Genomic DNA, 10,112 nt, shown 5'->3' with positions numbered 1-10,112 from the left:
TGAAGCCTGCAGAGACCGCCCTCCTCAAGTTTAAGGGAACCTCTAAGGACCCCCAGGTGAAGTGGGCCACCAGCCCACACTCATTTCCAGACATCAGCTTTTACTGGGCACAGTTCTCCTAGGCCACGCCTCTGACACCAGATCTGACTGCCCCAGTATTGCAGTTGGCTGCCACGTGTGCCTTGTGTCTGTGGCTTCACCCTAACATCTGTTTGCTGTAGTTCCTGTGAATTCATCTTCCTAGCTGGGCTGGGTCTAGGCCCCTCCCTCAGAGAGGGCACAGGCAGCCCCTGGTGTGTCAAATGGACAGGGTACTGAGTGACCAGTGGGCACCCTGCCCACCAGCCCCAGTCTGTGTGGTGCTGGTGTTGGTGTGAATCTCACTGTCTGGTAACCCCTGGCATCCAGGGTCTTGGAGCTCATGGCCAAGTTTGTGTAGTTTCTATTGGAATTGCCCCAGGTGCCTGTCCTCCTGGCTGCCCTAGCGGGGTGGGAGAGGGGTTGTGGCCTGAAATCTGGGTGAGGGGGAATGTTGTGTTGGGGAGTTTGTGAATGTAGAAAGTTCCTCAGGCCAGAAGCAAAAGTTAAACGCGGCAGCACCTGGAGCCAGAACCTGGGCTGGAGGCCAGTGGGGCTGGAGAGCCCATGGCCTGGACGCTGCCTTCTGGGAGGCTGGGAGCAGGAAAGAGCTGGAAAGGCAGGGTGGAGCACCCGCTTGGGGCGAATCCCCAGCCTTAGGGCAAGCCTGGAGCTCAGGGCGGAGCCGCCCGAAGCTTCCCGCCCAGGCGTTAGGGCGGGGAGGTGGGGGGTGGGGAGGTAGCGGGGGAGCTGAGGGCGGCGGGCGGGGCGGGGGCGGTGGGCGGCCACGCGCCTTCTTCAGCACCGCGGACAGCGCCCGGCACAGAGGCTCCGGCATCTAGCCACGCGGCGCGGACAGGGACACGGGCGGCCCCAACACGACAGGGCCCTCGGGGAGCTCCAAGCCCTCCCGGGGCAGCAGAGGAGGAAGGGGGGGGGCGCTGCCCGAGCCACTTGGGCCCTGCCCAGCCCTGCAGCTGCGATGCTGCTGGAAACGGATCTCGAGGGCAACCGCGATCGGCCTGGGGTTCCCGCAGCTGCCGCTGTCTGCACCTTTGGCGAGACTAGGGGTAAGAGCCCCACGCGCCCTGTAGCCTTCAGCCTGGGCAGGAGGACACCGAGGGGGAAAACGGCAGGGGAGGCAGAGATGAACAGAGGGTCAGCTGGCGGAAGGGGTGCAGCGCACACAAGGCAGAGGGGGAATGAGTCTGGAGAGACCTCCAGTGGGACATGAGAGACAGGAACAGGGGCACGGGGAGGCAAGGCTGGCAGATCCCATAGTGGGCACAGGGCCTGGAGCTTCCTGCGGTGGTTCAGGAAGCCTGGACTTGCACTAAAGTGTCTGTGGTTTTTTGTGGAAAACAGAAGGGACCTTGTAGCACTTCTAGTGGGGAGAGGATGGGGCAGAGCGAGGTCTGCCGAGTAAATCCAGAGACCCTATGCCCCTCAGCTCCCACACAGCCCAGCTCCAGCCTCCCCAGCCGACCCAAGTACACAGCACTGAGATCCCTGGGTTGGGTCTCCTGCTTAAACTGCCCTCCCCAAGGGCCACGTGAGCGCCAGGGACGTTGGGAAATAATGGAGGCATTGTTGGCGGGTCGGCCAGATGCTGAGCGCGTGGGCCCGCCTGCCGCTTTCCCAGTCAGACCACACATGGCTCATTTCGGGCAGGCCTCTGCAGCAGCTGACACTCAACGGCCGGCACCCCAATGCGCCCAACACACACTAAGCTCCCGGCTTGTACATCCTTGCCCTATCATTCTAGGGAACAGGTGTGGTGCAAAGTGAAAGGGCAGGCGCTGGCCTCATGGGCCTTTGCTCCAACTGTGAGACACTGGGTCTGCTTGGAGCTGGGAGGAGCTGTGCTTTTCCTGCCCGGGTCCTTCCAGACTGGCCTCTGAATTAAAGTGTACAGACCAGGAGACTAAAGGCCAGGCAGAGGCAGGGAGAAGGTGGAGCTTTCCTACAGGGTCCCTGGTGGAGCAACCTGGAGGATAACCTGCTAGTCCCCCAATACTTCCCGGGGTCCTTGCCCTCGCCTTGCCAGGGGCCCACACTGCTGTGTCCTGAGTGACTGCAGGCAACTGGCGTGGCCTGTGGTCAGGTGCTGTATGCCCTCTGTGGCAGGTACATCTCTACATGCAAGGATGGTGGGTTCCTGCAAGCTCACCTGTTTGGACTGGCGGCAGGGTATGGGAAAATCAGGCATGGGAGCTTCCTCCTGTGCTAGCAGGTGGTGCGGGGGAGGGGGTGGAAGGAAGTAAGAGTTGATCGCGGCTTTCCTAACTACATCCCTCCTGACCTGGAGTCTTGACTGCGTCCTGGAGTCCGAGCCTCGGACAGTGACTCGCCTTCCTTCTCTATGCCCGTTCTGGGCTGCAGTTCCAAGGCTGGGGCCCAGAAGCTGCTCAGAGCTGGAAGGGCTAAGGTCGTGTCCAGTTCCTGGTGGCTTCGCTGTTAGCCCTTGGGCACCACACTCACCCTCTCTGGGTCTCAGTTCGCCCTCGTGCAAATAGACATTGTGACCAAGTCTCCGAGTTCCGGCTCTCGAGCCGGAGCCTCAGCGGCGGCAGGACCCGGCTCCCTCCCGATCCTCTTCCTAGGACCCCAAGCCTACCCGCGCGCGTACACGCCCCGGCTCGGGTCTCAGGCCAAAGCCAGCGCTAGGGCAGAAAGCTTCGGGCCCCAGTCAAGCGCCCGCGGGCAGCTCTGGCCCGGCTCCTCCCCTGCCAGTCCCTGCCCTCGGGCCGGGTACTCGAGGTGGCGTCTGGGGACCGCCGTTCTCCGCGCCAAGGCGCTCAGAGCCGGCGGACGCTCCCGGCGCGTCTCGGCGACCCCGGCCCCGCCCCGCGCCGCGGCCCCGCCCCCTGGCCGCCCCGCCTCCGCGCGGCCTGAGGCTTCGGGCCCCTGGCCGGCCCGCGGGCGCAGCGCCCAGCAGCCCCGGGAGTCGTTCAGACGCCGATCCGGGGCCATTGAGGCCGTGGTCTTGCCGGGCCCCTAGAAAGTTCAGGGCCGGAGAGCCGCGGCGCCGGGCGGCGGGACCCATGGAGGCGCGCGGGGAGCTGGGCCCGGGCCGGGAGTCGGCGGGCGGCGACCTGCTGCTGGCGCTACTGGCGCGGAGGGAGGACCTGCGCCGAGGTGGGTGCCAGGACCGAGCAGCTGCACTCGGGAGGGCGGACACCGTGGAGACCCGGAGGTCCTCGCTCCTTTCCCAGACTGGTCAAGGAGGCGGCGGGAGCCAGGAGATGCGGGAGGGAGTGGGTGCAAGGGCCCCAGAGCAGCGCTGGTATCACTCAGGCTGGGAGGGCCCTCCAGGACCCAGGACGGGTTTGGGAAATCCTCTCCAGAAGAAGGTTCAGAGAGCAACCATGGGTCCCAGTGACTACGGGGTAGGAGGGTTCCCCAAGAAGGCTACCTGCACCCAGACCCTCCACGTTTTTCCAGGGGAAGAGAGTCAGATGCAGGGGCCAGTGTGGAGCTGGACCCTGGCCCTAGATCCCCCCTAGCTGGGGTCTCGGTGTCTGCACTCACATGCACCTGCTCTGTTGGCCCACTCAGGGCTGCTCCTCAGGACCCTTCTACAAGAAAGCCCCCAACTTCCTGGTAGCATCATTCTCGCCCCAGCGCCTTGGCTCCCTGTGAACGGGGACGGTCTTCTGCGGGCTTCCAAGCAGGTAGACTTACAGGATGGAGATGGAAGTGGCCCTGGAGTTGTGGGGAGCAGCAGGGATGGAGCAGGTGGGAAAGGGGTTACATCCAGGCTGTGGGGTCCCATTCGTCTCCTACTTATTTATTTATTTTCCGACGGTTCCTGGGAGGGGTGGCCACAGGGGCTGGGAGGAAGGGGTGGGAGGGCGGAGAGAGGGAGGGGCGGCGGTCTCGAAGCCGCCGGCTCAGGAGAGCCAGCGGGGATCGGAGGGCCAACGGGAGGTTCTGCTGGGCCCCGCCAGCGCTGAGGGTAGGAGACCTCACCAAGGCTGGAGTCGCCATGCAGCGTAAGGCCCGGGTCGCCAGGGCTTCGCGGGAGCACTAGGGGCTCGGCGGGAGCGGCTTTTGCCCAACGCGGGCTCCGGGGGTAGCGCGGCCAAGGCGCTGTCCGGGCCGCGGTGCTGAATTCGCGCTGCGCGGACCGTGCAGCCACCAACTCTAAGCCGGGTGTCCCCGACGCCCTGCCGTCGTTGCCCACGATGCGGGTCCAGGGCACTCGGCGAATCCCCAGACTCCGCACCCGGGGCCGAGGTTTTGCCCCATGCGGGATCCCTTCCTTCCCGTGTTTCCCGGGGCTTCGGGAGGGCGGCCGGTCCAGTTTCTCTCGGCCTCGGGCTGAAGGAGGTCCCTCTCCCACCCTTCCACCCATTGTCAGGCTGGCCTGGGGCCAGAGGGGTTCGCTGCCAGCGAGGTGAGCACGGTGAGGTGGTGCGATATTTGTGTAGGTTCCAGCTCCTTCTCATGGCTCACTTCTCTCCAGAGTTACCTTTTCTAAATTAACAAGGAGTTCTCACTCCATGAGTATCCTGTAAAGCCCCTCATGGACCTGTGTCTCCTGAAGGCAACCGTTGTATTTCCCCAGCCTGGTTTCTTTCCCCGGAGTCCTGCAGTCCCAGGGAGCAGAACCAGTGGGAACCCAAGTGTCTCTGTGGGGAGGGCAAAGTGCCTACTGTGTGTCCGGGCATCCATGTTTGAGCACGAGGACAGAGGGTCTATGTGTCCAGTCCATTCGCAAGTACTCTCACAGCCGTCCAAACTCAGGGAGGGCATCAGTTTTTACTTTGGTGGCCTGCAGACAGGGCCATGGGGCTGGGCAGCCACACCTACAAGGAGTCTCTAGCCGCCATGATGCTTAATTGTGCAAGTAATGAGAGCAATTGGATGGTGGATGCCCCACAACCCGCATGTGCCTGGCCTCCGGTGATGGAAAGGGGCTGTCGTCCACCCCAGCCTCTGAGAGAGCCCCTGGGGGGAAGCGGCTCATTTGAGCTCAACATGCACACTTCGTGCACTGGAAACATGTTGCAATTGATGGTATCTGGCTTAATGGGGTGGCCTGGGCACCTTCCTGCTCAGGGCCATTTTTCTAAACCTATTTCAGTTGTCCTGAATTTTAGCTGCAGGCCAGGCCGTGGACTTCTGTACCATGCACTTTCCGAACTTGAGAACCTAGGCAGTCAGTGGCTCAAGTCCGCTGGAAAGAGGGTGTGCAGGGAAGGGGGTCTCCTGGGCAGCCCTGGTCCTTGGAGCTGGGGTGGGAAGGTGAATTCGAGGCCTCTTGCTCTGTGCGGTTCCCATGACCACGGTGGCTCCTCCGCCTGCAGAGATCCCGCTGTGTGCCGGCTGTGACCAGCACATCCTGGACCGCTTCATCCTCAAGGCTCTGGACCGCCACTGGCACAGCAAGTGCCTCAAGTGCTCCGACTGCCACACGCCGCTGGCCGAGCGCTGCTTCAGCCGCGGAGAGAGCGTTTACTGCAAGGACGACTTCTTCAAGTGAGCTGGGCAGCCCAGCCGCCTGGGAGGGAAGGGCCCGCCAGGTGCAAGGGAAGCAGAGAATGGGCTCTCCTGAGGGACTCCCTAGACCCCCACAGTAACCCACTCTGGAGCCCTGAAAGCCCCATCTCCTGGTCCCCTCCTGTCCTCCAGGCAGGGTACCCTGGAGGCTCTCTGCTGGCAGCTGGGTTGGCACATTAACCATTTTTTAAGTAATTAATTTTGTGAATTATTGAAGCAGTCGTTAAGAAGATAACCCCAAACTTGTAGAACTCTATTGGACTTACTCCCTCTTCATTTTGGTCTTGTTTTTGTCCTTAATGCTGGAGACAAGGTGCCTCCCCCGGATAGGCTTCTGGGGTCTGAGGGACCTGTACCATGGTCTGGCCGTACCCCTCTGGATTCAGCTTCCCGATCCAGCACAGAGGCCGGCTGTACTCCCCAGGGCCTCCGGATCCCCTTCTCAGTAGTCCGTGTGGCTCTGCTGCGGCTGCCCGGCAGGCGACCAGGGGCAGGGCCTGGCAAGCCTCCCTCCAGGAACCGTTCTGTGCGGCGGCACCGCGCTAGCTGCTCGCCGACCCGCTCGGGGCGAAGGAGCCGAGCGCCGCGCTGAGCCGCGCCCTGTGCGTCCCGCAGGCGCTTCGGGACCAAGTGCGCCGCGTGCCAGCTGGGCATCCCGCCCACGCAGGTGGTGCGCCGCGCCCAGGACTTCGTGTACCACCTACACTGCTTCGCCTGCGTCGTGTGCAAGCGGCAACTGGCCACGGGCGACGAGTTCTACCTCATGGAGGACAGCCGACTCGTGTGCAAGGCAGACTACGAGACCGCCAAGCAGCGAGGTCAGTGGGAGGAGGCGACGGTCACCGGGGTTGGCCTGGGCAAAGCCCACCCTCCCCTTTCCTCGTCTGCAAAGTGGGGCTAAGGCCAGTCCGGGTCGGGCGCGGAGGGATCCTCACCTCCAGCGCCCTCCGCGAAGTGCTCACTAAGGGGGAGAGAATTTAGCTTCTTCCCTCCCGACGGGGGCGGTGGGGGCATGCCCACCCCCAGGCCGCGCAGCCGGAGGAGCTGGCAGGGACAAGGAGCAGAGCCGCTTTGGGGAAGCGGGGGTCTGGGGTCTTAGCAGCCGCCTCACTCGGGAGCGCAGGGCAGTCAGTCTGAATTACGTGGATTATCACTCGGTTCTGAATTATTGTCCTAAATCCTTGACCGTGAAGATCCGTGCCTACCCACACCCTTAGAACGAAGAGGAACCCTGGGGGAGGTGGGGCGGCGCTTGTCAGTGGAGGGCCGAGGCTGGCGGCGCCTGAGTCCGGGTCCGGGTCCGCGGGTCTCTATCGAAGGCCGCTGCGGAGCCGCCCCTCGCCGGGCCCGGACGCTCCCACCGCGTTTTCTCCACCGCTCCCAGCGCCCGCGTCCCGCGTCCCGTCTCTGGCCTCCGGGGCCGCCCGGGCGGTCGTTGCGGGGGCGTCATTAGGGGCCCCGACGCCCGTGCCCAGAGAGGGTGGGACCGCTGGGCGGCCGAAGGAGCAGGCCCAGCCTCACGGCTTCCCCGCGGTGCAGAGGCCGAGGCCACGGCCAAGCGGCCGCGCACGACCATCACGGCCAAGCAGCTGGAGACGCTGAAGAGCGCCTACAACACATCGCCGAAGCCGGCGCGCCACGTGCGCGAGCAGCTGTCGTCCGAGACCGGGCTGGACATGCGCGTCGTGCAGGTCAGCGCCCCGGCGCCCCCGCCCGCCCTGCGAGCCCTGGCCAGCGCGGGCGGTCCCCGTTCCGGAGCGGCGGCCACTCACCCGCCCCCGCCCCCAGGTGTGGTTCCAGAACCGCCGGGCCAAGGAGAAGAGGCTCAAGAAGGACGCCGGCCGGCAGCGCTGGGGCCAGTATTTCCGTAACATGAAGCGCGCCCGTGGCGGCTCTAAGTCGGACAAGGACAGTGTCCAGGAGGAGGGACAGGACAGCGATGCTGAGGTCTCCTTCACTGGTACGGCGGGCAGGGGCGGCCGCATCGCTCTCGTCGCCCTGAGCGGCAGCCCCGGAGTTGGGAGGAACGTTGGGTTGACCCGTTGCAGGGAGCCTAGAAATCTGCATATCTTAGGCACTGGCCTCTTTAGCTTCAGGTATAGAACATTCATTTATAGACCCTGTGGTTTGGCCACTCAGGACCACTGACCTTCTTCTGGATGGGGCCAGAACCCCTGTGACTCGAGGGCCTGTCCCTCAGCAGGCTTTGCCATGGAGGGAGGGTCTGGACCCTGTCTTTGGACCCTGGCATCTGCAGAGATTTTTTAGGGAAGTGGCAGCACAGTTTCCAAGTGATAGAAAGTCCTAGATGCTTGGAGCTAGGGGGGCCACACTCCTCTGTGGAACCTGATTATCTCATTCACCCAAACCAGGGGGACCTCACCCCACCTTTTTTTTTTTAACAAACCTCTTCTGTTTATTAAGTATCTGCGTGATCTTGTCTCATCCTCACAATCCGAGAAGGTATATATTTTTATTTATTCATTTATTTAACGGAGATACTGGGGATTGAACCCATGATCTCGTGCATGCTAAGCATGTGCTCTACCGCTGAGCTACACCCATCCCTCCATAATGTCCATCCTCAGAGAGTTTGCACAAGAGACTCTTTGGCTGCATTGTGACTTTGGGCTACTCGCCCATCCTCTCTGGGTCTCAATTAACTTGTCTGCAACATTGGGGTGATGGTACCTGTGCTAGCCCTCCCAAGGCAGCCTTGGGATCATAGTGGGCTCTGACTGCACCAGGGAAGCCCAGCATTCCTTAGGTATTGGGTAAGGCTGAGCTGAACACACTCAGGGGTGGAGGGGTGAGGGCAGAGGGCAAGTTCTAAGAGCAGAAGAGACTTGGGCTGACCTGTTGTATGATGTGGGGCAGGTCACCCCTGCAGGGGCACTGTGGGGGGCTAGAGGTAGTGGAGGGTGGGCACTAAGCAGTGCCTTCTGCTTCCACTGCAGATGAGCCATCCATGGCTGAGATGGGCCCTGCCAATGGCCTCTACAGCAGCCTGGGAGAGCCTGCCCCGGCCTTGGGCCGGACCTCCGGGGCCCCGGGCAGCTTCCCGCTGGAGCATGGAGGCCTTGCCGGCCCGGAGCAGTACCGAGAGCTGCGCCCTGGCAGCCCCTATGGTGTCCCCCCATCACCTGCTGCCCTGCAGAGCCTCCCTGGCCCCCAGCCCCTCCTCTCCAGCCTGGTATACCCTGATGCCAGCCTGGGGCTCGTGCCAGCGGGAGCCCCAGGTGGGCCCCCACCCATGAGGGTGCTGGCGGGGAACGGACCCAGCTCTGACCTATCCACGGGGAGCAGCGGGGGCTACCCCGACTTCCCTGCCAGCCCCGCCTCCTGGCTAGACGAGGTGGACCACGCTCAGTTCTGACTGCACCCCGGCTCCTACGAACACCGGACATGAGGGGTCTGGGCAGCAGTGCTGCCCCTGGCTGGGTGGTCTGGAGCCGAGCTCTCCTTTCCCAAAGCCCTGGACCTCTGAAGGATGTGGTGCCACTGGCAGGGGACAGGATGAGGACTCAGGGAGAGCTTGCTTCTGCAGAGTGTCCAACCGGGCAGCCCCTCCCTCAGGCAGAGGGACCCTCCTGGCTCCGGTCTGTATGGCTCCTCCTTCTCCGACAGGGGCCGGCCCACCTGGTGGGCCTTGTTTTTTAAGCAGATTTCTCCCTTTCTTGACCGACTAACTGAGAGCTTGTTGCTGTTTCCAGACAGGAAATGCTAGGAGGAGGCTAGGCTTCTGCTCTGTTGCTGCTGGGACCTCTCCCCAGCCCAGCCCAGCGCAGCCCTCAGGCTGGGAGGTGCTTCAATTTCTAAAATTGAAACTAACACTAATTGTGCTTTCATTTCCCAGGCTCCATATGTCTGATTTCTGCAGCCCCCCACCCCCTGACTTTAGGTCAGAGTTGGGCCTCCTCTGTCCAGGCAGGAGGCAGCAGTGGGGAGGCCACACCTGTCTTTCCCGGCTCGTCCGGGGGCCTTCCTGCCACCACCTCCCACCTTCCCCAGGAGCCTCCTCACCCCTCTCCCCGGGGCTCTTCACTGCCCTCGGGAGGAGCCGGGCTCTCTAAGCCCATCAGGAGCTCCCTTGCAGCGCAGACAAGGTTTTTGTCCCTGCTCCACCCACCCATTCACAGCTGCCCCCAGGCCCTCAGCGTCCAGGCTGGGCCCCGCCCACCAATTTCGGTTGCCAAACAGCCTCTGGCTCCCCGTCTCCTAGCAGAGTGGGCTCGGACTGCATGCCGACTACCCTGCCAAGCTGGAGGGTTGGACGACTTGCTGAAGAAGGCCTGAGCAGGGCTCCTCTGAGCTGCCCTGCCTCCTCTGCCGGGTGCTTTGCTGCGGCAGGCCAGGGACACAAAGGCCGGCCGCGTATGAATCCGAGTTACCCCTCAAGTCTGCATTCCAAGCTACCTGTTGGTTTTGTGAACATTCTGTCTTTTATTTATTCTCTAACCATCGGTTCTTTCCCAGACTTCAATAAATTTGTCAGTTACAGTCGATGGAAGGCCCATGTCTTTCCTGAG

The 10,112-nt window shown here is 62.8% G+C and overlaps 1 protein-coding gene across 1 annotated transcript; it reads left to right on the top strand.

The window, feature by feature from the left end:
• The first annotated feature begins 3,122 nt into the window (after positions 1–3,122).
• LHX3 (LIM homeobox 3) lies at positions 3,123–9,753 on the top strand. The gene is made up of 6 exons (XM_072959020.1): positions 3,123–3,216; positions 5,391–5,562; positions 6,199–6,401; positions 7,123–7,274; positions 7,372–7,543; positions 8,541–9,753. Exons 1-6 carry the CDS (start codon positions 3,123–3,125, stop codon positions 8,957–8,959), a joined length of 1,212 nt encoding a protein of 403 aa, XP_072815121.1. The 3' UTR covers positions 8,960–9,753.
• The last annotated feature ends 359 nt before the right edge of the window (positions 9,754–10,112 follow it).

The sequence above is a fragment of the Vicugna pacos genome, chromosome 4 (assembly GCF_048564905.1).
Source record: "Vicugna pacos chromosome 4, VicPac4, whole genome shotgun sequence".
Classification (NCBI taxonomy): domain Eukaryota; kingdom Metazoa; phylum Chordata; class Mammalia; order Artiodactyla; family Camelidae; genus Vicugna; species Vicugna pacos.
The sequence above is the reverse complement of the archived record's forward strand: the minus strand, read 5'-3'. Positions and strand labels throughout refer to the sequence as shown.